At 42.9% G+C, this 21675-nt stretch overlaps 1 protein-coding gene across 4 annotated transcripts in view; it reads left to right on the top strand.

Annotated features, from left to right (window-relative positions):
* The first annotated feature begins 555 nt into the window (after window positions 1–555).
* The window catches only part of lrp4 (low density lipoprotein receptor-related protein 4), a 77584-nt gene continuing 56464 nt past the window's right edge, over window positions 556–21675 (top strand). For 3 of the 4 annotated variants that reach the window (XM_035523813.1, XM_035523821.1, XM_035523825.1), the window contains exons 1-2: window positions 556–828; window positions 2203–2244. In XM_035523813.1, the coding sequence (XP_035379706.1) occupies window positions 771–828; window positions 2203–2244 (100 nt within the window). In that variant the 5' untranslated portion in view covers window positions 556–770. The remainder of the gene's footprint in view (window positions 829–2202; window positions 2245–21675) is intronic. The other variant, XM_035523819.1, reaches the window with a different exon arrangement.

Here is a 21675-nt window from a genome sequence, read left to right on the forward strand (position 1 = left end):
CCAGCAAGACAGAGAAACAATAAATATCAAGAAACTATTTGAAAGGACTGCCTTCACTGAATTACTAAAGTGGTAGACAAGATTTGGTCCTTTGATTTGTTTAGTTTTTTGTTGTTGTTTGTGTGTGTGTGTGTGTGTGTGTGTGTGTGTGTGTGTGTGTGTGTCACCATAATAAACAATATGCGAGGAAAGTCTCTTTCATGATTTAAATTCTATCCTCTTTTTTGAGTTGATATGCCCTCATTCGACAAACAGCCTAATGAACCTATTCCACAATGTAAAAGATGTGAAAGAACAGAGAGATAAATATTTTTTAAGTGCTGGATAGACTGCTGACTGTCATATTTTTTCAGGAAGACCTATTAGAAGTATTGTGCCTCGGGACATTCACACTTAGAAAAGTTTTTTGTCTGAATCAAAGGACGTTTTCAGGTCCGTTTCCTATTCCAAACTTCTGTAGTGGAAAGAGAACTACCCCTTTAAGGCATTTGGTACGATCCGCTTCTCCTTTTGATCGTTTTCAGCGCAGGCTGTGGAACACAACATGTTGAAGGCTCTGGCGGTGGGGTCGTAGTTTCCATGGTCTCTGCTGTACGACTCTTTAGTTCAACTTGAATTGAGTCGTAACTAAAGGAATTACAGGCGATACCAAATCATGATATGAAATGAGTTAAAAATCTAGTTTGCGTTTATTTAAAGGGTCGCCTTTTACATCGCAAATACAAGTATTTGCAGAAATTTAGGCTAACATCGGAGAGGCATTACTCACGATGAAGCTTCTTGTGGTGCTTTGTGCCACTCTTTTAACTTTATTGCTTCGCAGTCAAGGTAAGTGTTCAAATTTCTTTTAGTTTTATGTTAACTCGACCACTCCATGAAAAATCACAAAACGTCGTGTGGAAGTTGCATGTCCATTGTGAGCTTGGTGCTGTGTTGCAAACTGCGGCGGTCTGATCTTCATAACAACCTATACTTGAAAGCGCAAAAGGTTTTTGTATATAGTAATACTTATATTTTTAAAATATATGCCTAAAGTCTAAAATAAGTATAAATACTAGTGTATACCTTAGATTAAACAGTTTAATAATGTGAAATATGGCAGTATATGAAGATTCTTCTCTGTAATTTTTCTGTGAAAAAATCAAATCTGAAACTCGTGCTTCTTTGATTATAGGTGCCCGTTATTGTCAGTTGTCTAGAAGGATCAGTTATAACTTACTGTGATATTAAAGCATAACTACCACGGAATCATGGGCACCGGCGTATCCGCTGTGTTTCAAGCCAAAAGCTTTTATTCACCGCCACCAACACTTATTTACAACATGTTAGAACAGCCGTGGGCTGGAATGCAGGGACCCAAACGAGACACTGATTACTGTCCCTGTAAGCAAACGGGGACATGAGAACTACAGTTACGCGCGCCACATAGGCTGCAGAGATTTACGTAGCTGCACCACTCTTTTTAACAGGATAAAAGGTTTCAGAACACAGTGCTTCTTTTCTTTTGATGACATTTGCCGAACATTTGGAAATGTATGACCGGAGGACGAAACATGTTATTTTGGCGATAGCAATTACCTCACCTTTGTACATGCGATTACAAGTGTTATGAGGCATTTGATAGGTATTTCATAACAAATAGTCTGATATGCTCTTCAAGTAACCCAGCTGTTGTGATCTTGTCTTTTTTTGGACCAGTCACAATTTGTTTTAAAAAATGTTTTTGTGGTTACAGCCTTCTCCAAATGATCCTTAAGTCGATAATTTTTTTCACAAAAGTGCCTACGTGATTAAGGGTATTTCAGCAAAGACAGAATAAATCAGGAATAGACGGGATGTAGCCTGGACTGTAAAGTAGTGATCTAAATTTAAGCAGAACTGGCGGAGTGCGTTGCCATACTAATTTGCTGGAAGACGTTTAAAGAATTTGGCGTGCTGGTAGACACGGGACCGAAATGTATCCCGTTCACTGGCGTAGAAGCATGCTATTAACTTTGCCTTTCATGCATGTGGTTTTCTAACAATCATGTAATCCACCAGAAAATAGATGAGTTTTGCGTTATGGATGAGTAGGTTTTTACTATTTGATAAACATGAAGGACAGAGGATCTACGCCTCTCTTGCATTTATGACAAGTGACGATTTAAAGCATCTTGTTCAATTTCCGTCTCGTATTATTAGTTTGTTACTTTTTTTTTTCAGCATACAAGATCCAATTGGCTGTGCAGAATCTCCTGATCAGAGGTGTGTGTGTGTGTGTGTGTGTCTGTGTATCCATGAAAAGGAGAGATGTTAGTGACAGCTGCCTCTGAGTGAGCTCACCAGCTAGAGCGTCACAGGACGGAGTGTCAGTGACTTTTCCTGACTGATGGCAGCTCAGCCACAATGTCAAAAAACCAAAAAGACTCCGTAGACCAGCCGCAACCTGTCCTATGGGCCGTGAAATATTTGTAGTCATCTGTATCTGGACTCATTAAGACAAGTGGATCAGTCAGGCAGGTTTGTGTAGATAAGGGCACTTTAATGTCTGAGCCCAGTGCACTCTACACAAGCTGTTTTCAGTCTCGCCACATGAATGTTGCCTTCATGCTGTTTTGACATTTCTATTCATAGGAGAGGCTGACAGAGCTGTATCCACTAGGGAACAGTGAGGAAATTAACTTCAATAATGCACATCTTTGCAGGGCTTCCCTGAGGAATGACTGCATCAAATCCAGTTCCTCCTGTGTTTTGATGTTGGGTTGTTTTTTGATATTATGCCTATAAAGGGCAGTCAATTTATAGCCATTTATTACAATTTGCCAAAGGTGTTATGCAAATGAATATAATTTGTGGGTTTAGTAGAGGAAAGGGGAGTGGAAGGTGACCAGAAAAGAAGTTAAATTTTAAGGACAGTTAATTCTATTCAGAATGTGCATGTCTGTGTATGTTTTGAGTTGGGGGGAAATATGTGACCATACTTTTGGTGATAGTTTGTGCGAGCATGGTTTGTGCATGCCTGTGTGTGTGCATTTGTGTTTGTATAGTTATGTATGTGTGCTAGTTAAACTGGTTTGGCAGGTATCAGTGTGTGACTTGGGGGGGGGGTCCATTTGATCCCTTTCTCGTCATTACAGTTCAAGAATGATGGCTGGTCATTCTCCAGGATATTGCAAAGTTAAGGCATTTCACCCAGCCACAAGAAAATCTCTTCTGAAAAAACCATTTATCTAAAATGACAAGTTTTTACTATTTTCATCTTATCAATGCACATCAAGCAATCTTGTCTTGATTTCTATATTGGAGGCTGCAACATGTCTGAGAGTGTCAAATTACATTTTTGTATTTTTCCATGACATCAGCAGTGCTCATTCTATCTAGAAAAGTCCCCTTCTGTCTCTTTATATCTACTTAAATATCTTTTCATCAGAAACCTTTTCTTCTCTGAACTTTCATTTTCCCTAAAGAGATTTTGAGCAGGTTGGCAATGTCCCTGGCTCCCAGGAGGACTAATTTCAGTACGAGTCCTCTCCTTGTGACCCAGGGATTGATGAAAGGCTATGGAGGAGAGCCCAAGCCTGTAAGCTTGATGTGACCTGTGCCCACACAGGATTGTGGGCGTTTTCAGAGCAGGTGGCAATGGCTAATAGATCTAACATGTGCTGCAGCGCTTTTTTAACATTTGCACTGTAGACAGCAGCAGTACATTGAGTGATGCCCCAAAAGCCAACTTCCCTTGGCTTATTAGGCTCTGCTTTGGTAGATTGTTTGAAGAGTGTCAAGAGTCAGATGTGGGCAATCTGTTAAACTGGATTAGTGGCTTTCTGTTCATGAAAGTTCCATGTTAACTTGACCATTGGTGTGAAAGGTGTTACTGCACCTTACAGCCTGGGGAGAGGGTGCCTGAGCTCTGTTTCAGATGAGATAGTGAAACTTTTGGCTAACCATAGTCAACCTAAAAAAAAACTGCAAGTATTCCTTCCTCTTTGTGAAAATGTACAGCTCAAATGAATGGGAGTCTTCTGTATAGTTGGGAAGGGTATAGGAGAGTGGAATTATCCATGAGCTCTGAGTAGTTGTCTCACATCATCCTGTAACAGGTACTCTGGTTATATCGTATCCGTTCATTTTAGACCCAGATACAATGAGCATTGTTAGCTGTGCGGGGCTCTGGCATGTGACTATCAGCTTGTGCCCTGCTACAGGGTGTGTGTGTGTGTGTGTGTGTGTGTGTGTGTGTGTGTGTGTGTGTGTGTGTGTGTGTGTGTGTGTGTGTGTGTGTGTGTGTGTGTGTGTGTGTGTGTGTGTGTGTGTGTGTGTGTGTGTGTGTGTGTGTGTGTGTGTTGGAAGTAAACAAGACTGTGTGTCTTTCTGACTGAACGTACATACTAAAAGGCAGGAGACAAGGAGTCTACACACACCTTTTAAAAACAAGCAGAACATGTTTTCAGAAAATTTCATGCATTTGCACTCATGTTTGGTACGCACACACAGCAAATGAAGTGGATTTTACTATTGAGATATAATAATATAAATATTAATGTGCTAAACATTCATACAATAAATGCCTGTTAAGAAGAAATTAAGAGTTTTGCCTTATGGCTATCGTGTAGCCTGGTAGTAAGGTTAGAAGTCTGGGAATATCAGGGTACTGCAGACCCTTTCAATTCTAAAGTTCTGAAGTGCCTCCCATTAGCTAATAAGAAGCAATGGCCTGGTGCAGCTGAGAAGCTGGAACTACTTTGAAACTCCCCATCTTCCTTTACGTTACCACTGAAACCCACATCAGCCTTCAGGATGAAACAAATAAGAAACTCATATTTATAAAGCACAGAGAAGCCCAGCCATGAACCCAGTTGGTCTATATTTGAAAATAAAGAAATTTGCATAGCAGCCATCTTCAAATGCCGTATGGGTGATTATTTGACAGTTCTATCAACTACCCTGTCATGCAAGCAAATACGTGCGCGCACACACACACACACTCCTCTAGGAGGAGAGCAAAAGACTACTGTGCTGTAGGTCATCCTTCATTTTCCACTGTAACTGAATTCTTTAAGAGATACTTTCCTGTGTGTTAGATTTTCACAGTTAGTTGAACAATGCCTTCTTTTTTCCTCGTTTTTCTCTCCTCCGCTGTGCCAGGGGCATTATCTAGCCCAGTGGAACTCAACTCAATTACGATCCTCTCCTTCCATCTGATGGAGGATGAAGACATCAGTGGATGATGCCACAGGATGTGAGAGTCTTGTTGGGATCCTACTTAGTACATTTTGAAGGCTTTTTGTTTTTCATGGCAAAACAAGGTGGCATGCACCCCTTTAAATATAGAATCTTCAGAACTGGAATGTTCTGATCTCATCCTACATATGGAATGCTTTGATCCGGTCCTTTTTATCTTAATTCTTTTGGATTTTTGTTTTCTTTCTGTCTTTTCTGTCATTTCCTTCCTTCCATTTTTCTTTTTGCCTCCTCCCTCATTCTCATTCTCTCTCTCTCTCTCCCTCTTCTTTATTTCTCATCTCTGTTACTGTCTCTCTGCCACTCTGTCTTTGCATATTGAGACAGGTTACGGTGGTTCCTCCGTGGTCAGACATGCAGGCAGGCAGGCAGGTTTGAACAGCCTGGCAAAAAACGAGGACAAAAGCTTCAGAGGATTGTCCCAGGGACTTTCCTCGAGTCCCTCCGTCACTGGACAGAGACAGGGTGTCCCCAAGGGGCCTTTCCTTTACTGTCCAATGGGCTCAGGACAAGTAAGAAAGAGCAGTCACTCCTCTGGAAGCTTCACTTATGTAATCAGGACTGAGAGTCTCTCCTTCATATATAGTGGCAGCTAACAAGAGTAAACTACCCCCCCCAGTCTGACTGTAAGCAGACTCTAGGAGCTGGCAATATGTGTTAGTCTAGAACAGACCTGTACAAATCTACCTCACAATTAAGACACTGGAAGAAATTACAAGCTATACTTACAATTGCAATTACATTTGCAAAAGATGTAGAAATGCTTTTTATGATATGCTTTCTTATTTCACAAATGTATCATTTTATATGCATTTTGAGATGGTAGTTGTAATGGGTGACCATATTGATGGGTAAGAGTCTGAGCTGAGCATATGAGTTTAAATGTAGACAGATGGGGAGATCAACCACTGCAAGAGTCAGACATTCTTTATACACTCCAAGCTATGTAATTGGCAAAAAAGGTGGAAGGTATTTATTACATTTAGCTGATGCTTTTATCCAAAGCGACTTTCAGTTATGACTGATTACAACTTGAGCAACTGAGTGTTAAGGGTCTTGCTCAGGGGCCAAACAGTAGCAACATGGCAGTGGTGGGACTTGAACTGGCAACCTCCTGATTACTGATAACCACTGAGCTACCACTGCTTGACACCCCCCCCCCCCCCAAGTGACTGAATGAATGGAGTTCATGTGAGGTCCCTAGTTTTTAAACCATTGTACAATGACTGAGGCATTTTTATTTACTGCCTGCATTGTTTCTGATTGACTCTCTCATTCTCTTTTTCCTTCTCTCTATCAAATGCCTGCTGTAGCCTTGGCCTGGAAATCCCTCATTCAGTCATCCATGTCACGTTCCTCTTTCATTTCCCCCCTCTCTCGTTCTCTCTCTTTCGTTCTCTCTATCAAATGCCTGCTTTTGCCTTGGCCTGGAAATCCCTCTCTCGGTCATCCATGTCACGTTCCACGTTCTCCCTCTCCCACCACACACACACAAACAAACACTCGTGCGCGCACACTCACATGCATCTCCTCATCGTCATAGCATGGGGCCCCAGCAACAAGCTCCATTAAGAAAACAATGGGAGAGCCCAATGGACCCTTCAGGCCTGGGGCTTGAGTAGCAGCATGTCTGATAAAAAGGCTGTGCTCTCTAATGAAGTCAGGGAACTCAAGTGCTCTATTCGCAATGGCTCTTTCAGCGGTGCCAGTAGGTACAAATGGTCAAAACAACCTCAGCCCCTGCCTCATTCTTGCTGCCAGCGCAAACGGTGGCTTTTGACCCACTCTAGGTCACCTTCTCCTCAACATCCCTGGGTCGCAACGCCCTCGTGGAAAGATGGCGAAAAACGCATCCAATCCAAATGCCTTGTTTGTGAGGGTAGATATGGGATTCCAATGTTTGCTGTGTGTCTTGGTCTTATGCCCTTTATTCTCCCTAAAAAGTGATTGTGGCAGCTCTTGTCATACGCTTCCAAAACCTGGACCTCAGTGCCAACACTCTCCCCAAAAGGCTCCACTTGGTGCTGCTTGAGCGGAGCCTTGTGTTCAACAGCAGTGAGACTTCTCTTTAAATGGTGTCAGAGCTCTGCATGCATGGATGTAGCCTCGCACCATTAAAATGCCTCTAAAGCTCTTCGATGTTGTTCGGTCTGCTCTAGCTTTTCAGAGTCCCTCCTCTACTAACGACTCTCAAAGCTCTTGGAAAGCCTCTTGACTCCATGCTTTTGTTTAGCGTGGAGCGTGTCGGGCGTGAATGCCCAAAGCAACAGTATATCACTTGACCTGTCCACGATCAATCTGACAGCACTAGAGGAACATTGTAAATCTCGCCTGGAGTTCCTCCTCCTCCTCCTACTTCGTTTCCTCGAGCTGCTTTTCGCTAATGCAGCCAAAGAGACAAGGAGAGTTTATCTGTTACTGTGGAGTTACACCCCCCCCCCCCCCCCCCCGATGTTTATTTTATATATACTGATGTTTATTTTTCACCTTTTTTTTTTTTTTTTTTAGTCCCCGTTAGTGTTTGTGCATGGCCTTCTTATGAAATGTGAATTAACAGGGAAAGTGGATTAGTGAAGTTTACCTGTGGCAAAATACAGTGAACACCAGAGCCTCGTGAAGAGCAGACCAGTTCCTTCACTGACCTCTGAAAAGTGCTTTCCAGTGCTCTACCCTTCAGTGGGAGCAGGTTTTCTGCAATATATTCTCTGCTCCCATCCCCCCCCAAACAATTAATTTCTTTTCCTTGATGGCATCTGACCAGAAGTGGCTAGGCACCTTATTTCCAGTTGCTTCAAATAACCCAAGCAGTCTAATTTAAAGGGTTCTTTAATCTAAAAGCAAGTGACTTTTTGTTCAGGTTAGGTCCATGATGTGGCCTGTCTCTGCATTGTGTGTTAAAGATCTGAATGTCACGATGGAGGCAACGCACATTTGGACTGTGACATCACATTGCTGTATGCCTGCCACATGTTCTCATGTGGGGAATCGCTTATTTTCCTGGAAGAGGAGAGATTGGGAGGGGGTGGACCTGGCCCCTCATGGTGCTCCACCAGTAATGCTCAGGCATGGGTAGGTGAAAGCAATGACTTATTTGAGAGGGACACTTCACCTAAATATGCTAATGTGATCAGTCAAATGCAGTGGGCTCCCAGTTAGTATAATGCTTATTCATAACCTACCTTTTTTATTATGATTACCAACACTGATGATTCTAGGGTTTTTTTCTCTCCTAGTTTTATGCATGCGAATGTTTTTAAGCTACATCACATCTTACCATTTGATCAATATTTTCTTTTTTATATGAATGTCTGCAGTCATTGTTTTCTGGCAAAATGGGTGTAAATATGGCCTGTGTAGGACTTTTCTAAAAGTTTACATCGTCATTTATTGTTTGAAACATCCAATTTATGCCGATTTTATAATTAGCACTAACAGGCTAATAGGTTTTGAGTGAAGCTACTCTGTAGAACTCAAACGCTGGATTTTGTTCAGGGGCACTTGAGCCTTCTTAGTCATAATTCACGGTAAAAGAATATCATGCATATGGACTTGTTAAAGCTGGAGCTCTTATGTATCCATTTACAGATGAGTGGAGTGGCCTGTCAGAGCTTGGCCCTGCCTTTGAGATTTTGCCCAGGTGTTAGCCTGAGGGGCCGGATGAGTTCTTTTAATCAGAACCAACCATGCCTGCAGAGTTGGAAATAACCAGGGCAAGCTGAACGCCAGAGCTGGGCTGATGTCACCAGCCTCCAAGACCCCTGGCCAGCTCCACCCAGACTTGTTTTGGTACACATTGGGCTTAGATTAACTTGAGGCCAATGAGGTTTAAAGCAGGTCTGCTCTGAAAGCCCTCACTCTCCAACTGAAGAAGCCATGGGCATGCTTCTAGTCTGCCTCTAAACTGGAGCTTTTGAGAGAAGCTGTGGAACTTATTACATTCAGAGAGGAGATCTGAGACGATTGTTTGTGTGTGGCGGGGGTGGAAGCTAAGCTTTGTTCTTGTTCCTCGCTCACACCTCCATGTGAGCGATGATGTTGTTAAGTGGTTGCCCGTTGGACTGGGGCCAGTCTGTGATTTTGGTAATAAGCTGAATTACATGCCAGCTGCCTCATTCCTCATTAGTGTGGGTCTGGCTACTGGGATTTGGGGTCATCAAAGGGGGGGGGGGGGAATCAGCACCAAATCTAACAAAGATTTTACATGCAGGAGGCTGTCTGTCTGCAGCATTAATCGAAAATGTGGACATGCGCGCACACAAATGTTCGTGCACACACTGAACCGAAGGAAGACACTCGCAGAGAAAAAAACCTTGTCTAACTTTTACTTGCCTTTGGTGAGTTAACTTTGATGACCACGTTCTTGTCATACAGTAAGAAGAGGTGTGCTTAGATGAATGGATGAAAATGAAAACCATACGCTGTGATTTGGACCGAAGCCTTTGTTGAATTCTTTTCCAGTGTGCATGGCATCAGTGGTTGGTGTTTAGGTCTGGGCCTTTGTGAGGCACCTGTGCAGTGAGTGCACCGATAATGATGGGATCTAGCCGAGGAGTAATAGAGTAGAATAGAATGATGATGCATGGTGATGACAGGCTGCTGCTGAATCTAGCTGCTGGTCTGGAAGGGGATTTGGACTGGAGCACTGTGAATGTGTCACCCTGAAACGCACCCATAACAGGTGCCAAAGTGTGTGTGTGTGTGAGTACTTTCAGCCCTATCTGTATGTCTCTCATGGTGAATGCACCGATATTTATCCCTGTGTGTGTGTGTGTGTGTGCGTGCGCGTGCGCGCATGCATGTGTGTGACAGGTGCCTGGCTCTGTTCAGTTGCTGGGCAGTTGTAGTAACAGCTAGAAGAAAAGGGTTTCATCTGGCGCCTGGCGTCTGGAGCCTATGGTCAGATATTTCCCCTTGGCACTAGGCCATCAACCCTCCCTATTCATAAAGCATGATTGGCACTAAATCTTACCTTCTGTGAACTCATCACGTGTGCGTGCACACGCGTGTGCACACACACACACACACACACACATACACACACAGAGAGCTTTGGAACTGTTAGGCATGGGTGTTACTTAGGCTCATTTCACGTCACACCTTTTGACCTGGAAGCAACTGGTTCAGTTGACTCTTTGGTGATGTCCATCCATTTTACCCATTTGACCACATCTTTCTCGATGCTGTGCTTTATGGCTATAACACACTTGTGTTTTTGACCAGCATTGATTTTTAGGTTTTAGATACCACACTTTTGTTGTGTAATCTCTTTCTGCCCCCCCCCCCCCCCCCCCCCCCCCCACTTCTCTCTCTCACTCACACACACACACACACACACACACACACACACATATGCTCACGGTTATTGAATTATTATGAATGTTTAATTTCCAGTCATGTAATAAATAATCCTCATCTGGGATGGGGGGTGAGTTGTTTGATTGTGCACATGACCATGTGCACGTTCCGGTACATGTACAACATTTTTCCCCAGTAGGAGTGACACTGCCGCTCAGCCCAGAATTAATCATCTGGAAGCTAGCAAATCTTTGTTATCTAGAGGTCTGAAGCCCCAGTATGTCCTGAACCCCCAACTACAGCATAATCCTGTCACAATCCATTTCTTAAAGTACATTCGCTATTTATAGCTACAACAGAACTTTCCACTGGAAAGTGATACTCTGAAACACCACTGATTTTCTATTCAGGGACATGACATTTCCATATCATGGACAATTAACTGAAACAGAGTTTATATTTCTATCCCTTATTGAACAGAGTGTATTAATTGCATGCAGTATTTATATTGTAAGTGAAGTATTAGGATTTTAGAAAGATGGGCAATGAATGGCGATCTTGAGATTATAAATGCAGGGAGACACTAAGCAGATAAGAAAGAGCTGTTGTGTTCTGGAAGTGTTCCATCATTGATACTGCTGTATAATCCTGTCACAATCTGTTTCCTAAAGTACTCTTTTACCTATTCATAGATATTTGAGGTCATTGTTGGCTAAAGACACTGTGTGCATTAATGCACAAGGGCTAAAGTAGTCTGGCCAAGCTGGATGCTGTATTCACTGTGAATTATTCATAAATCTTATCCCACAACATTATACATACACTATTCTCAGAATGAATGAATATGAAATAGGGTTACAGTTAACAATTTCTGGATTGGCCAATTGTCTTACATTAGTAAATTTAATATGATTCGGTGATGAGAGTACCAATTTATTTATTGTTTGTTTTGGTTTGGAAGATGATGTTGTTTCTGACACTGCACATGTCTGAAGTGGCGTCTGTTCAAATGAATTTAACTTTGTTCCTAAGATGGGCTATGTTCATAATCACTTGTACGTCAAAGGAACAGCCCAGCCAATAGAGCGCAGGAGAGCTCCAGGAGCTGTGGCGGCCAGAGCCTGCGACGGGAGCGGAGGCCCGGGGTCGGCCATCGTACGCCTTCTGGACAGTAGATGCTAAAGATCAAACAAACCTGCTGGCGTCTGCACAGTGCTCTCATTCAGAGAGTCCCACGAAGCTGGCGTCGCTTGCATGCAAGCTTGGGGGGGAAACCCTCTCAGTAATGATAAGCTGGTGTGGGGGCTGCTATCTGCCTGGCAGGCTTCAGACACAGAGGGAGCTCTCTCATGACTGCTTGATGCGCCTCTAGCTCAGGAAGCTCACGGCATGCTTTGTGTTGCTCTTGGGCCTAGTAAGATCTGGGCCTGTGATGCATTGTCACAAATGAGGTTTCTAGCTGTAATTTGTGTTTTAATTCTGTTTTTTTTGTTGTTTGTTTTGGTTTTTTTTTTTGTTCCCCAGGGTCTGTTCTCTAATGTCAAGTCCTATCTTCTCACCATTTATGGTTTTGTTGTTTTTGTTTTTAAGTTCTTTGCTTTTGTTACCAAGGTCAGGCCAGAATGTTTGGACATATAATGACTCATTGATGACTAAAATATTTGATTCTTCTAAGCATTGATTACCCTCATCTAATAAACTTGCTGATAGCTTTAATTAAGCCCTTGGCGGTTCTTATTACTTCCCTCCATAAAAGTGCAGTTTTTAGAGTACATAGTGTGGGCCCTACTGAACCATGTCATCATATGTATGCTTTCACTGGAGCATGACAAAATGTATGTAAACCTATAAAGTACCAGTCAAACATTGTCAGGTATGTCCAAATCTATGTTTTTAATAGTAATGAAGGTATTTGCATCTTAATAGAGTATGCTTAAATTGTTTCTAAGACAAGTATAATTTGAACAATATATGAATTCATTTTCAAAATGCACACACGCACACAATTTTAGATGCACCCTCAGCAAACAGTTTTCTTTCAGAACTTTAGTTCCTCACCCTACAAATGCTCTGCATATGTGAGATTGTCTTCCAGACTGATGGAAAAGCATCACAGGTGGCTGCTTTATGCAGATGGTTAAGAGCTTGCAAAGCTATCAAAGTATAGAATAGTTACTTTGAAAAGTCTAACATAGTCAAAGTTTGTTTAGCACAGCATAATCACGTGTTATTTCATTGGTCTGATACCCTCCGTTTTTGTGTGTGTTTGTTTGTTTCTTTTTTAAATGTAGAAAATAGCAAAACAGAGTAGGTGTGTCCAATCTTTTGACTGGTACTTTATATCGTCCAAGTGTAAATGGCAACACCCACTGACGTGTTTTCTTCAAATGGAGCATTTTGTGAGGACGTGATGGGCCAGCATGTGCTTGTATCTGTTTAACATCACTTCATAGCTACTCATGCCTGTGTAAATGTATTATGTCCCATATCACTGTAATAACATGAAGAAAGGATTCTCGTTGGCTGTTGTTCTTTCAAAGTTTGCTGAATTGTGCTGGGTAATAAACAAACAAATAAATAAATATATATATTTATCAGCAAAAAAGGATGGAATGAAATGGCCATTCTGGGCAGTGTCGGCCTTGTTTTTACTTGTGTGTGGAGGAAGCTTTTGTTTCTGAACTTTTGGTCTTTGTATCTTTCTCTTTTTGGAGGTCAGTCACTCACTTGCTCAGCAACCATAAGCTTAATTTCCCATGTCACTGAGACACATTTTTCAAAATGGTACGCCCCCCCCCGGGCTGGAATCTTCAGGCTATTTGGGCAATGCACCGTTGCCTTGTTAAAATGTTATCGGCCCGGTGCCTGGACATGGGGGCGTGGGGGTAGGACAGGGCCGATACGGGACGCCAATGTTATCTGTCAGACGGGACTTCAGAAGTGGCTTTGTGCTGGGGGGAGGCGTTTGGAGTCTGGCCTGGCTACGACCCTCTACAGGCTTGGCCACTGGGACCTTTGCTTGACTAGAGCTGGGACCCACATTATCCCACAGGCCCTGGGCTAGCAGACCATGCATGGTCTGCGCTGGTCTCTCAAGCCCTTGAAAAAGGTTATGCTCTGTGAGTTTCTCTGATCTCGCAGAGGCTAGACTAACATATTCATTGAGCAGCCAGCTATTACGGAAGAGCAACTAGACCTCTAGCCTTCACTAATTAAAAGCTATTGACTCATACAATTCAATTAAGAATGTATTTGTGTGGAACCGTATTACAGGTGTTGTCACAGAACAAATTTACAGAAATCAGTGTACATCAGTTATTATTTCATAAACGACTGTCTCTGCTAGTTAGTTCAGTTTATGTTTGGTTTGGTTTATTAGTTTTGGCATACACTGTTGTTACCAGTTTAAAAGTCATATTGTTCTCTCATTTGAGTTTGGACCATTAGGGGTTGAGAGAGTGACCTCCAAAAATTCCCCTCTGATCTTGGTACACAGTTCTGACCATTGTGCTCAGCTAATGGTCAAATCCCTCTCTTTCCCCCGTCGTCTCCCTCACTTCTCTTAAAGGCTTTATAAAGTGAGGAAATGGCTGCTCAAAACAGGAAATAACTTCCAGGTCATTGAATGTGAGTTGAAGGGTCACTCCTGGGTCAATCCAATCATAAATTGTTTGACCCTTTCCCTTCCTGTTCTCCTAATGGATTTTATCTTTTGTTGGTTAAACACAATGAGTGTTTTTAAAGCAAATCTCAGTTTTAGGCTATTTTCAGACATCACTTGGTAACTCTTTACAGCTCTTTCTTCAGCATTCTCAATGGAAGACTGTATCTGTGCTTGCCTCCAGTTTAGTTGTATAGAGTGATCGGAGATGCTTTATCAGAAATGGGTGTTGGTGCCTAATTTAATGCCCCTGCAGACCAGCCCAGGCGGGGGACCACACTTCAGCTGCATGGTTGGACAGCTGGCCAGAGAGACATGCTGAATGCCAGCCGCTTTGACCACATTGTCTGCATTTTGGCTCTCCTGGGGAAACGACCCCAAAACTCCACCCACCCCCATTTTTTACTCTGCTCTGTCCTGTCAGCCACTCTCCCTGCAGTCAATAGGGGAAGTCCCTTCTGGGACCCCCTCATGCCGGACCCCTGTTTGAACACCGCCTTCCTAGAGGACCCCAGGTCTGTGCTCTTTTGTCCCCCTGCAAATAAGATCAGAGTTTTATTCCCTCTGCTCTTGTGCCGGCAGACAACCCACACTCTCAGGGTTGGAGTAATGGGCTTTGGCAGCCCTATCGATCATGGCTCCAACCTGCCCCCAAGAGATGTAGCTCTTGCGCATTCCCCAGAGGCAGCAGATTGGGGGAGGTCTTACTGATGACCCGATTGGGCCCCTGAAATACATGAGAATCGGTGGCACTGGTCTCTAGAGAGAGACCTCGGTGCACACCTGCAGGACAGACACAGCCAACCGACCCTCAGAAGACTATTTATCATGCAGCTATGCCAACCACCCTCAAACATCATTTAAACATTATATTTGTAACACGTATTGTTTTCTGACATTAGCTAAAGCAGGTAAATGTATTGATGAAACAAGGAAAATCAGTGTCTGTAGAAGCACTAACTTTGAATGTAGATTAGCTGCTCTGTTTGGGTGATGGCATTTGTTTAAGTGAAAATAGGGTTTCCCCATCATGCTCTACAAATGAATTTCTCCAAGGTCTTTCTGTTGGTAGAGACACAGGAAGCGGCAACTCTGAACAAATGGCTCTTGTGTCTCTCTCTGTTCTACCATTCTGGGGTCACTAACACAGACAGCAGACAGGAGGTCGAGCTCAAAGCCTCTGTCGAGTTCACTATATTGCTGGGCCTTTAATCCAGACTGCTCCAGGAAAGGTTGCAATGATTTGTGGTTCATTTCAGATCAATGTTCAAGTTCTGTTTTAACCCCCTCCATAAGATGTGACTTCAGGCCAAGTGCCATTTGTGCTGCTGGCAAGGCTGAGCGACGCTTTAGGTCAGGTAACGAGAAGTCTGGGTGTTGGGCTCCTTTGCGAGCAGATCTGTGTGTGCTGTTACCTGGTTTCCTTGATTGGCAGTTTGGGGAGTGGGCTTTGTGCATGTTATCTTATGTGGATTATTAGGAGGGCTTCTGAGTAAGAAACCAGTCTTTTGTGGTAAGCCTGATTATGTGGGGGGGGTTCCCCCACAGCCCTGAGTGCCAGCAGTGATCTCGATTGGTACTTTTAAGTAATTGTCAATGCTTATGTTAAAAGCATGAGGCAGGATTTTGCTGTTGCATGTGTCCCAGTAAAGCTACTTTTCATCAAAGTGTGAATGCGTTGTCAGTGTATGAGATTCTGTCTGTGTAGGAGTATACATCTTGTCTACAAGATTGAAAAGACTGAAAAGGTGACTTTGAAAATGTGTTCTTGCTGATATACTGATTAAAGCTGTCATTTACCCATTGCCGCAACTTATTGTCATCAGTTGTGACATAATGTGATTTCTTAAATTCATTTTTAACTGATAGGTTTTACTCCACATTCAAAAACACATGCTACATTGTAAAACATTAAAACTGTACAGTAATCCCTGGTATGTAAGAATAGGTAAAAGCAGAATATAGATGCACACAAAAGATATGCTATTTTTTGTTTGTTTGCATGTCTTTCACTTTTAATGCTGCTAAAAAATAAATTCCCCCCCCCCCCCCCCCCCAAGATATTGGTTCACAAATTTTTGATCAGTTATTTTTTGGGCTGTCTCAGTAACCGTGTGCAGATTTAGTGTCATTTGAGTAGAGTCACTACACTTTCAGATGTATAAGAACACGCTTTATTTATATAGCATTATAGACGGCGCATGCAACTCTGTCTATATACGCTTTATATATGGCCTAGTACATTAAAGGTAGAACTAAAATAAGATAGAATAAATTATGATTGAACACATAAGATAGAAAAATAGAAATTTATAGAAGTCTAATAGAAATAGAAGTTAAAAATGGCTAGATTGTCAAGAGCCATCAGGATGAAATTCCAGAACTTGGGTCCATCAAAATGAAGGGCTGCCGTGTCTCTCTTTAGTCAGGTAGTAGGTATGACTAGCATGTTCCAGTGTGGAGCACTCTTGTGGAGACACTCATGATATTCAGTTCAGATGCAAAGGTCATGAAAGCTTATCTGTGGCTGTCCTGACTCTGCGGTCAGTCTCGTGCATGGTGTCCTGGCTCCATGGTCAGTCGCGGGCATGGTGTCCGGTGTCAGAGCTCAGAGAGTGTGAAGCACGTAGGCTAAGCTCCATTATAGTCCTGATTACACATGAGCCTATTGGTTGGAGCCAGAACACCTGTTCTTGCAGAACTTTCCTGCATCTGCCAAAACAGGGATTTTGCCCAAAGCATATCTTCAGGACAAGGTTTTCAATGGCAGGAAGAATTATAGGAAATGATAAATAACTAAAAAAAACAAACAAACCCTCAAATATAAGTATTGGAATAAAAGTGAATGTTAAAGAGCATTAGTGTGTTTTGTACTCAGTTTGACTTTGATTTGACTCTAAACTGAACATTTGACACCAGTATGAGTCATTGAAATGTGCTCTTTTCAGGCCAGCTTGTTTCTGAAGGTCTTTATTATAACTTTGTTTAGAGGATCTGTGGTGAATAGACCCATCTCTGACTCTGTCAATGTTTTGGCATGAAATTCTGGTATTTCCTACCTTCAACAGCCAGTCAATCAATCTTCCTCTGTCCTTTACCCCCTTCATCCATTTATGTGGCTCAGGTTTTCTCCAAGGTGAAGGCAACCAGTGAATGGAAGCATAAATAAGGAGAAAGTTCCACTACTTTTTTTTAAATAGCATGTTTAACTGTGGTTCTTTCTGGCCGTGCCTTCTTTTATAGGGCCCCCAGCACCCCTGCTGGGCATTGTGGGAGAAGCCCTCCTCAGTGGGGGCTTGTGGGAAAGGCCGTGGGCTCACTCATCACGGTTGACAAAATCAATGGAATGGCTCACAAATAGGGACCCCAGGAATCCGTCTGCCTCTGGAGCAGAAGAGGGGAGAGAGTGTGTGTTCTCGGCTGGGACAACTGCTCCTGCCCCAAGGGAGGAGTCCGGCATTTTACATTTTTGTGATCAAAGAAATGTTAGTTAATCATGTTGTGAGTATTTCCAACCTGCGCAAACCCATAATGCACAGACTGTCAGATTGGGTGGGGGGGAATAAAGGGGCTTTTGTTGGCCAGGAGGGTGTTTTGTTGTTGTTGTTGTTTAAGCTTGTGGGTTTATTGATGTGCTGATTAGGTTTGGGTTGATTGGCGCTGGCTGTAGCTTCTGAAGGAAGTTCATCTCACTCAGTTGGATCACGTGAGGGACCAGTGCCCACCTCAGTGCGGGCATTCACCAGGTACCAGTATCGTCTTTTCCGTTGTTTGACTTCATTGTTTGACCTTTACGTGTATGAGTAATCAGATTTTGTCAACTAATAGTGGACATGTGCCTTACCAGGTGTCAGTGTGGGCACCTTGCCATGCTGTAATGCAGTAGCATTAGTAGAGTTAGTTATGTGGATCAGCTGGTGGTGTTGCTGAGTGTGCGTGTGTTTCTGTGTTAGAGACAGAGAGGAAGAAAATGTGGCCATATATACTTCCATTGCAGTAGCACACTGATGTGACCTAACTCTGTCTCAAGTTCATTGCCTGTAGTAGTTCCGGCAAAAGTGTGTTTGTGTGTGCGGTGGGGGGTGGGGTGGGGGGGGGGTGTATAATTAAAGACCCTTGAGTGAGGGGGCCCTCTCTCTGTTAGATGGATTTCAGCCCCCTTTAAACCCCACCCTGTAATCCCTTCTGGAACAAGCAAATTGGGCTTTTGAGGCTGTAAGAGGAGAAGGCCAGGAAGGGAGAAAGGAGAGGGCAAGCTATTTTAGCCATAGTGGAGCAATAGCTGGCTAATTAATCACATCCAAGCTCTCATGTAGGAAACACCGCATACACACATACAGTAGAACAGTGCCATTGGCACCGAGCAGGGCCCCCCTGCCTCTGCCCGCCTTTGTAAACGCGTTTGAAGAGAGCTTGCTGCGCCATAGCAGTGGGAGGATGAAGCCGGCAGTTTGGCAAATCAAGACATGCTGGAACAAGACTCTTTTGGAGCTTGTTTTTAAAATTAAGTTTGTCGCTCTCTGGTAGTGCAGTCTAATGTGCAAGCAGTTTTTCTGGGCAAAATTAAATGTCATTCACCTATTATGAAAGGTGTTGCCTTAAGCAAGCTAATGTCAAAAAGAGAACTAAGGAAACTCTGGGGGTTTTTTTGGTTGACAGTTTAGTATGCTGCCTAAATTTAATTTGACATTTGGGAGGACATGACTAATGATGGTCGTTCTGCTCTGCTCTCAGAATGAGGTTAAATTTGATATCACTTCTTCCAGAAATTGCATGCATGTTTATTTTTCAACCAAAAGGAAAAGATCACATCCACAGTAAAAAAAATTTATACTGAACATGCCTCTTCTGAAGCTTACATATTCTGTGAAAGGAAGAGAATTTATTATTATTATTTTTTTTACAGTTGATTTTTTTTTTTTTTACAGTTACTCCATCAATTCATTTTTAACTGTCAATTTCTTATTTTACCATTCCTTACCCATGGCCCTCAGTCAGTGGTTGGTTTGTGTGCGCATGTGTGGTTCTGAGCATGTGAGGTGAGGTGTACTTTACTTTACTTGTTTGATGAAATTTTCATGCCAGATGAATGTGCAAGCCCATTTCATCATCATCATTTCAGATATTTACAACACATGACCTCCCTCAAACTATCTATCTATCTATCTATCTATCTATCTATCTATCTATCTATCTATCTATCTATCTATCTATCTATCTATCTATCTATCTATCTATCTATCTATCTATCTTCTTATCTCTCTCTCTCATTCTGTATGTTTGGTTTGGCTTGGCATTAAACAAGAAAGCTGTTGTCTGACAGCAGTGCTCTGTGATTTTTAATTGTGCTCGTCAGTGATGTTTTTCTAATGGAGAAACGGATCCATCATGTCACTCTTTGATTTGCATATGAATTCTGAGTGCAGGAAGAGAGCAAAAATATTAAATAGGTCATTGCAGCTCACAGCAGAAACATCAACAGTTGCATCCATCTGCAGCCTAATCTGAATGTGTGGCACCACTTGTGTCGCAGTGCTATAATCCCATCAAAGGTCTGTTGGCATTTCACGGTGCTATAATCCCATCGGAGGTCTGTTGGCATGTTGCGGTGCTATAATTCCACCGGAGGCCTGTCGGCGTGTCGCGGTGCTAGAATCCCATCAAAGGTCCATTGGCATGTCCATGGCCTCATGACTCAGTAGAATGAGAGTGAAACTATATCCTGCATAGTCAGAGCACGAACTTCCTCACATCACATGTCTCCTCATCATTTGTCCTACCTCCTGCATCTCTGTTCTTTCTGTGAGCCTGATGCTTGATCTCTCGCTCCTCTGCAGCCAGAGATAGTTGATCTCTCATGGAACTGAAGAAGCTAGAGGTGGTGGATCTCTCTCTCTCTCTCTCTCTCTCTCTCTCTCTCTCTCATTCTCTCTCTGGAGCTGGAGGATGCATAGAGGGTTGACACCTCTCTCTCTCTCTCTCTCTCTCTCTCTCTCTCTCTCTCTCTCTGGAGGTGAAAGATGTGTGCAGGGTTGATCTTGCTCGCTCGCTGAAAGATGAATGAAAGGTTGATCCCATTCAGGGGCTGAAGGACTAACCCAGCTCATCACCTGTATGGACAATGATGTGATATTTTAGCTTTCTTTAAAGGGGGTAACCTGCTGGAAATGAAGAGGGATGTGTCATCTTTACATAACACCTTCAAAGTGCAGCTAATTTCCCACCCTATTGCTGGTAATCTCTTAACGCCCATCATCCCATGTTTCACTCACTCTCTCCCACAAGCACGCTTTGCACTTTTATTTATTTATTTTTATATGTTTCGTTTCTCTTGTCAAGGTGTCCTGCTGGAAAAAGGAAATTCATCAGAGAAGAGCAAGAAGGTTCTTTTTAATGTGGCACCAAATGAAATTTTGCACAAGGATAGAAATAGAAGGAATGCACTCAGGCTTTAAAAGATGAATGCAATTTTCCTTGTATGTGTTGTTTTTCTTGTTGTGTGGTGGTGGTGGTGGTGGTTGTTGTTGTTGATGATGATTTCCCATGAAACGGCAATTAGAGGACAGTTCATCCGTTGGTCCATTACTGCAGTGCTCTTGAAGCACAGCCCCTTTTGCTTCCCAAAATACCTGGTTGCCTGGTTAGCGGTGTCGGGCAGGGACAAGCACTTCGCAAAGAGGAGTGAGGTTATTTGTAGCTTCAGCTCGTTGCTAAGACACATCAGTCGCAGTGTCTCTTCTCGCATTGAAACAGAGACTGTTTTTCTTTCATCTCTAGAGCACCCCCCCCCCAGCTCTTTCACCACTACCACCTCCACCCACACCCCCACCCACACCCAAATCCTAACTGTTTTTCAGAGGGATGGCATCTTTCTGATTTTAGTTTAATCATCTGGTCTGTTTAAGATTTCTCACGATAGTGGAAATGAGCATGTTTAGATTCCATGACTGAACCGAAGCCTTCTCTACCACTACCCACTCCTTGTCCTTTTGAACCAATCCTTTTTAAATGTTGATAATGTAGCCAAAGATATTAAAAAAATATACTCAGGAAAATTATTAAAACTGTGGTTGAAATCATTTGGAAGCATTTCATAGACATCACTTACTGAATTTCTGAAATGTCCGTGGTGGTTATTTGTTTGACAGATCATCCGTAACTGGGTTTTTTCTGGAGTTGTGCATTCTTTACCGGGGGGTGTGGGTGAGTGGTGGTGGGGGGTTAAAGGACAGTGGGACCATTTTACATGGCTTCAGTGTTCCATGCTATAATTAGCAGCATCCTTCAGAAGGGAGCATGGCGGATGCAAGAGTCCGAAGAGCCCGAAGCCTATCATGGACCATCGCCACACAGCTGAGGGAGATGATGACTGCGGGTCAGAACCAGAATTACTCCCGGCTGACAAACGCTTTAAACAAACGTACCACTGAAAGAAGCTCTGGTTCTAATTTGCACTTGAGCTTGAATTGGCAAGAAGGCATTTTGAGAAGCTGATGTAT

Source organism: Electrophorus electricus, chromosome 1 (assembly GCF_013358815.1).
Source record: "Electrophorus electricus isolate fEleEle1 chromosome 1, fEleEle1.pri, whole genome shotgun sequence".
Lineage (NCBI taxonomy): Eukaryota > Metazoa > Chordata > Actinopteri > Gymnotiformes > Gymnotidae > Electrophorus > Electrophorus electricus.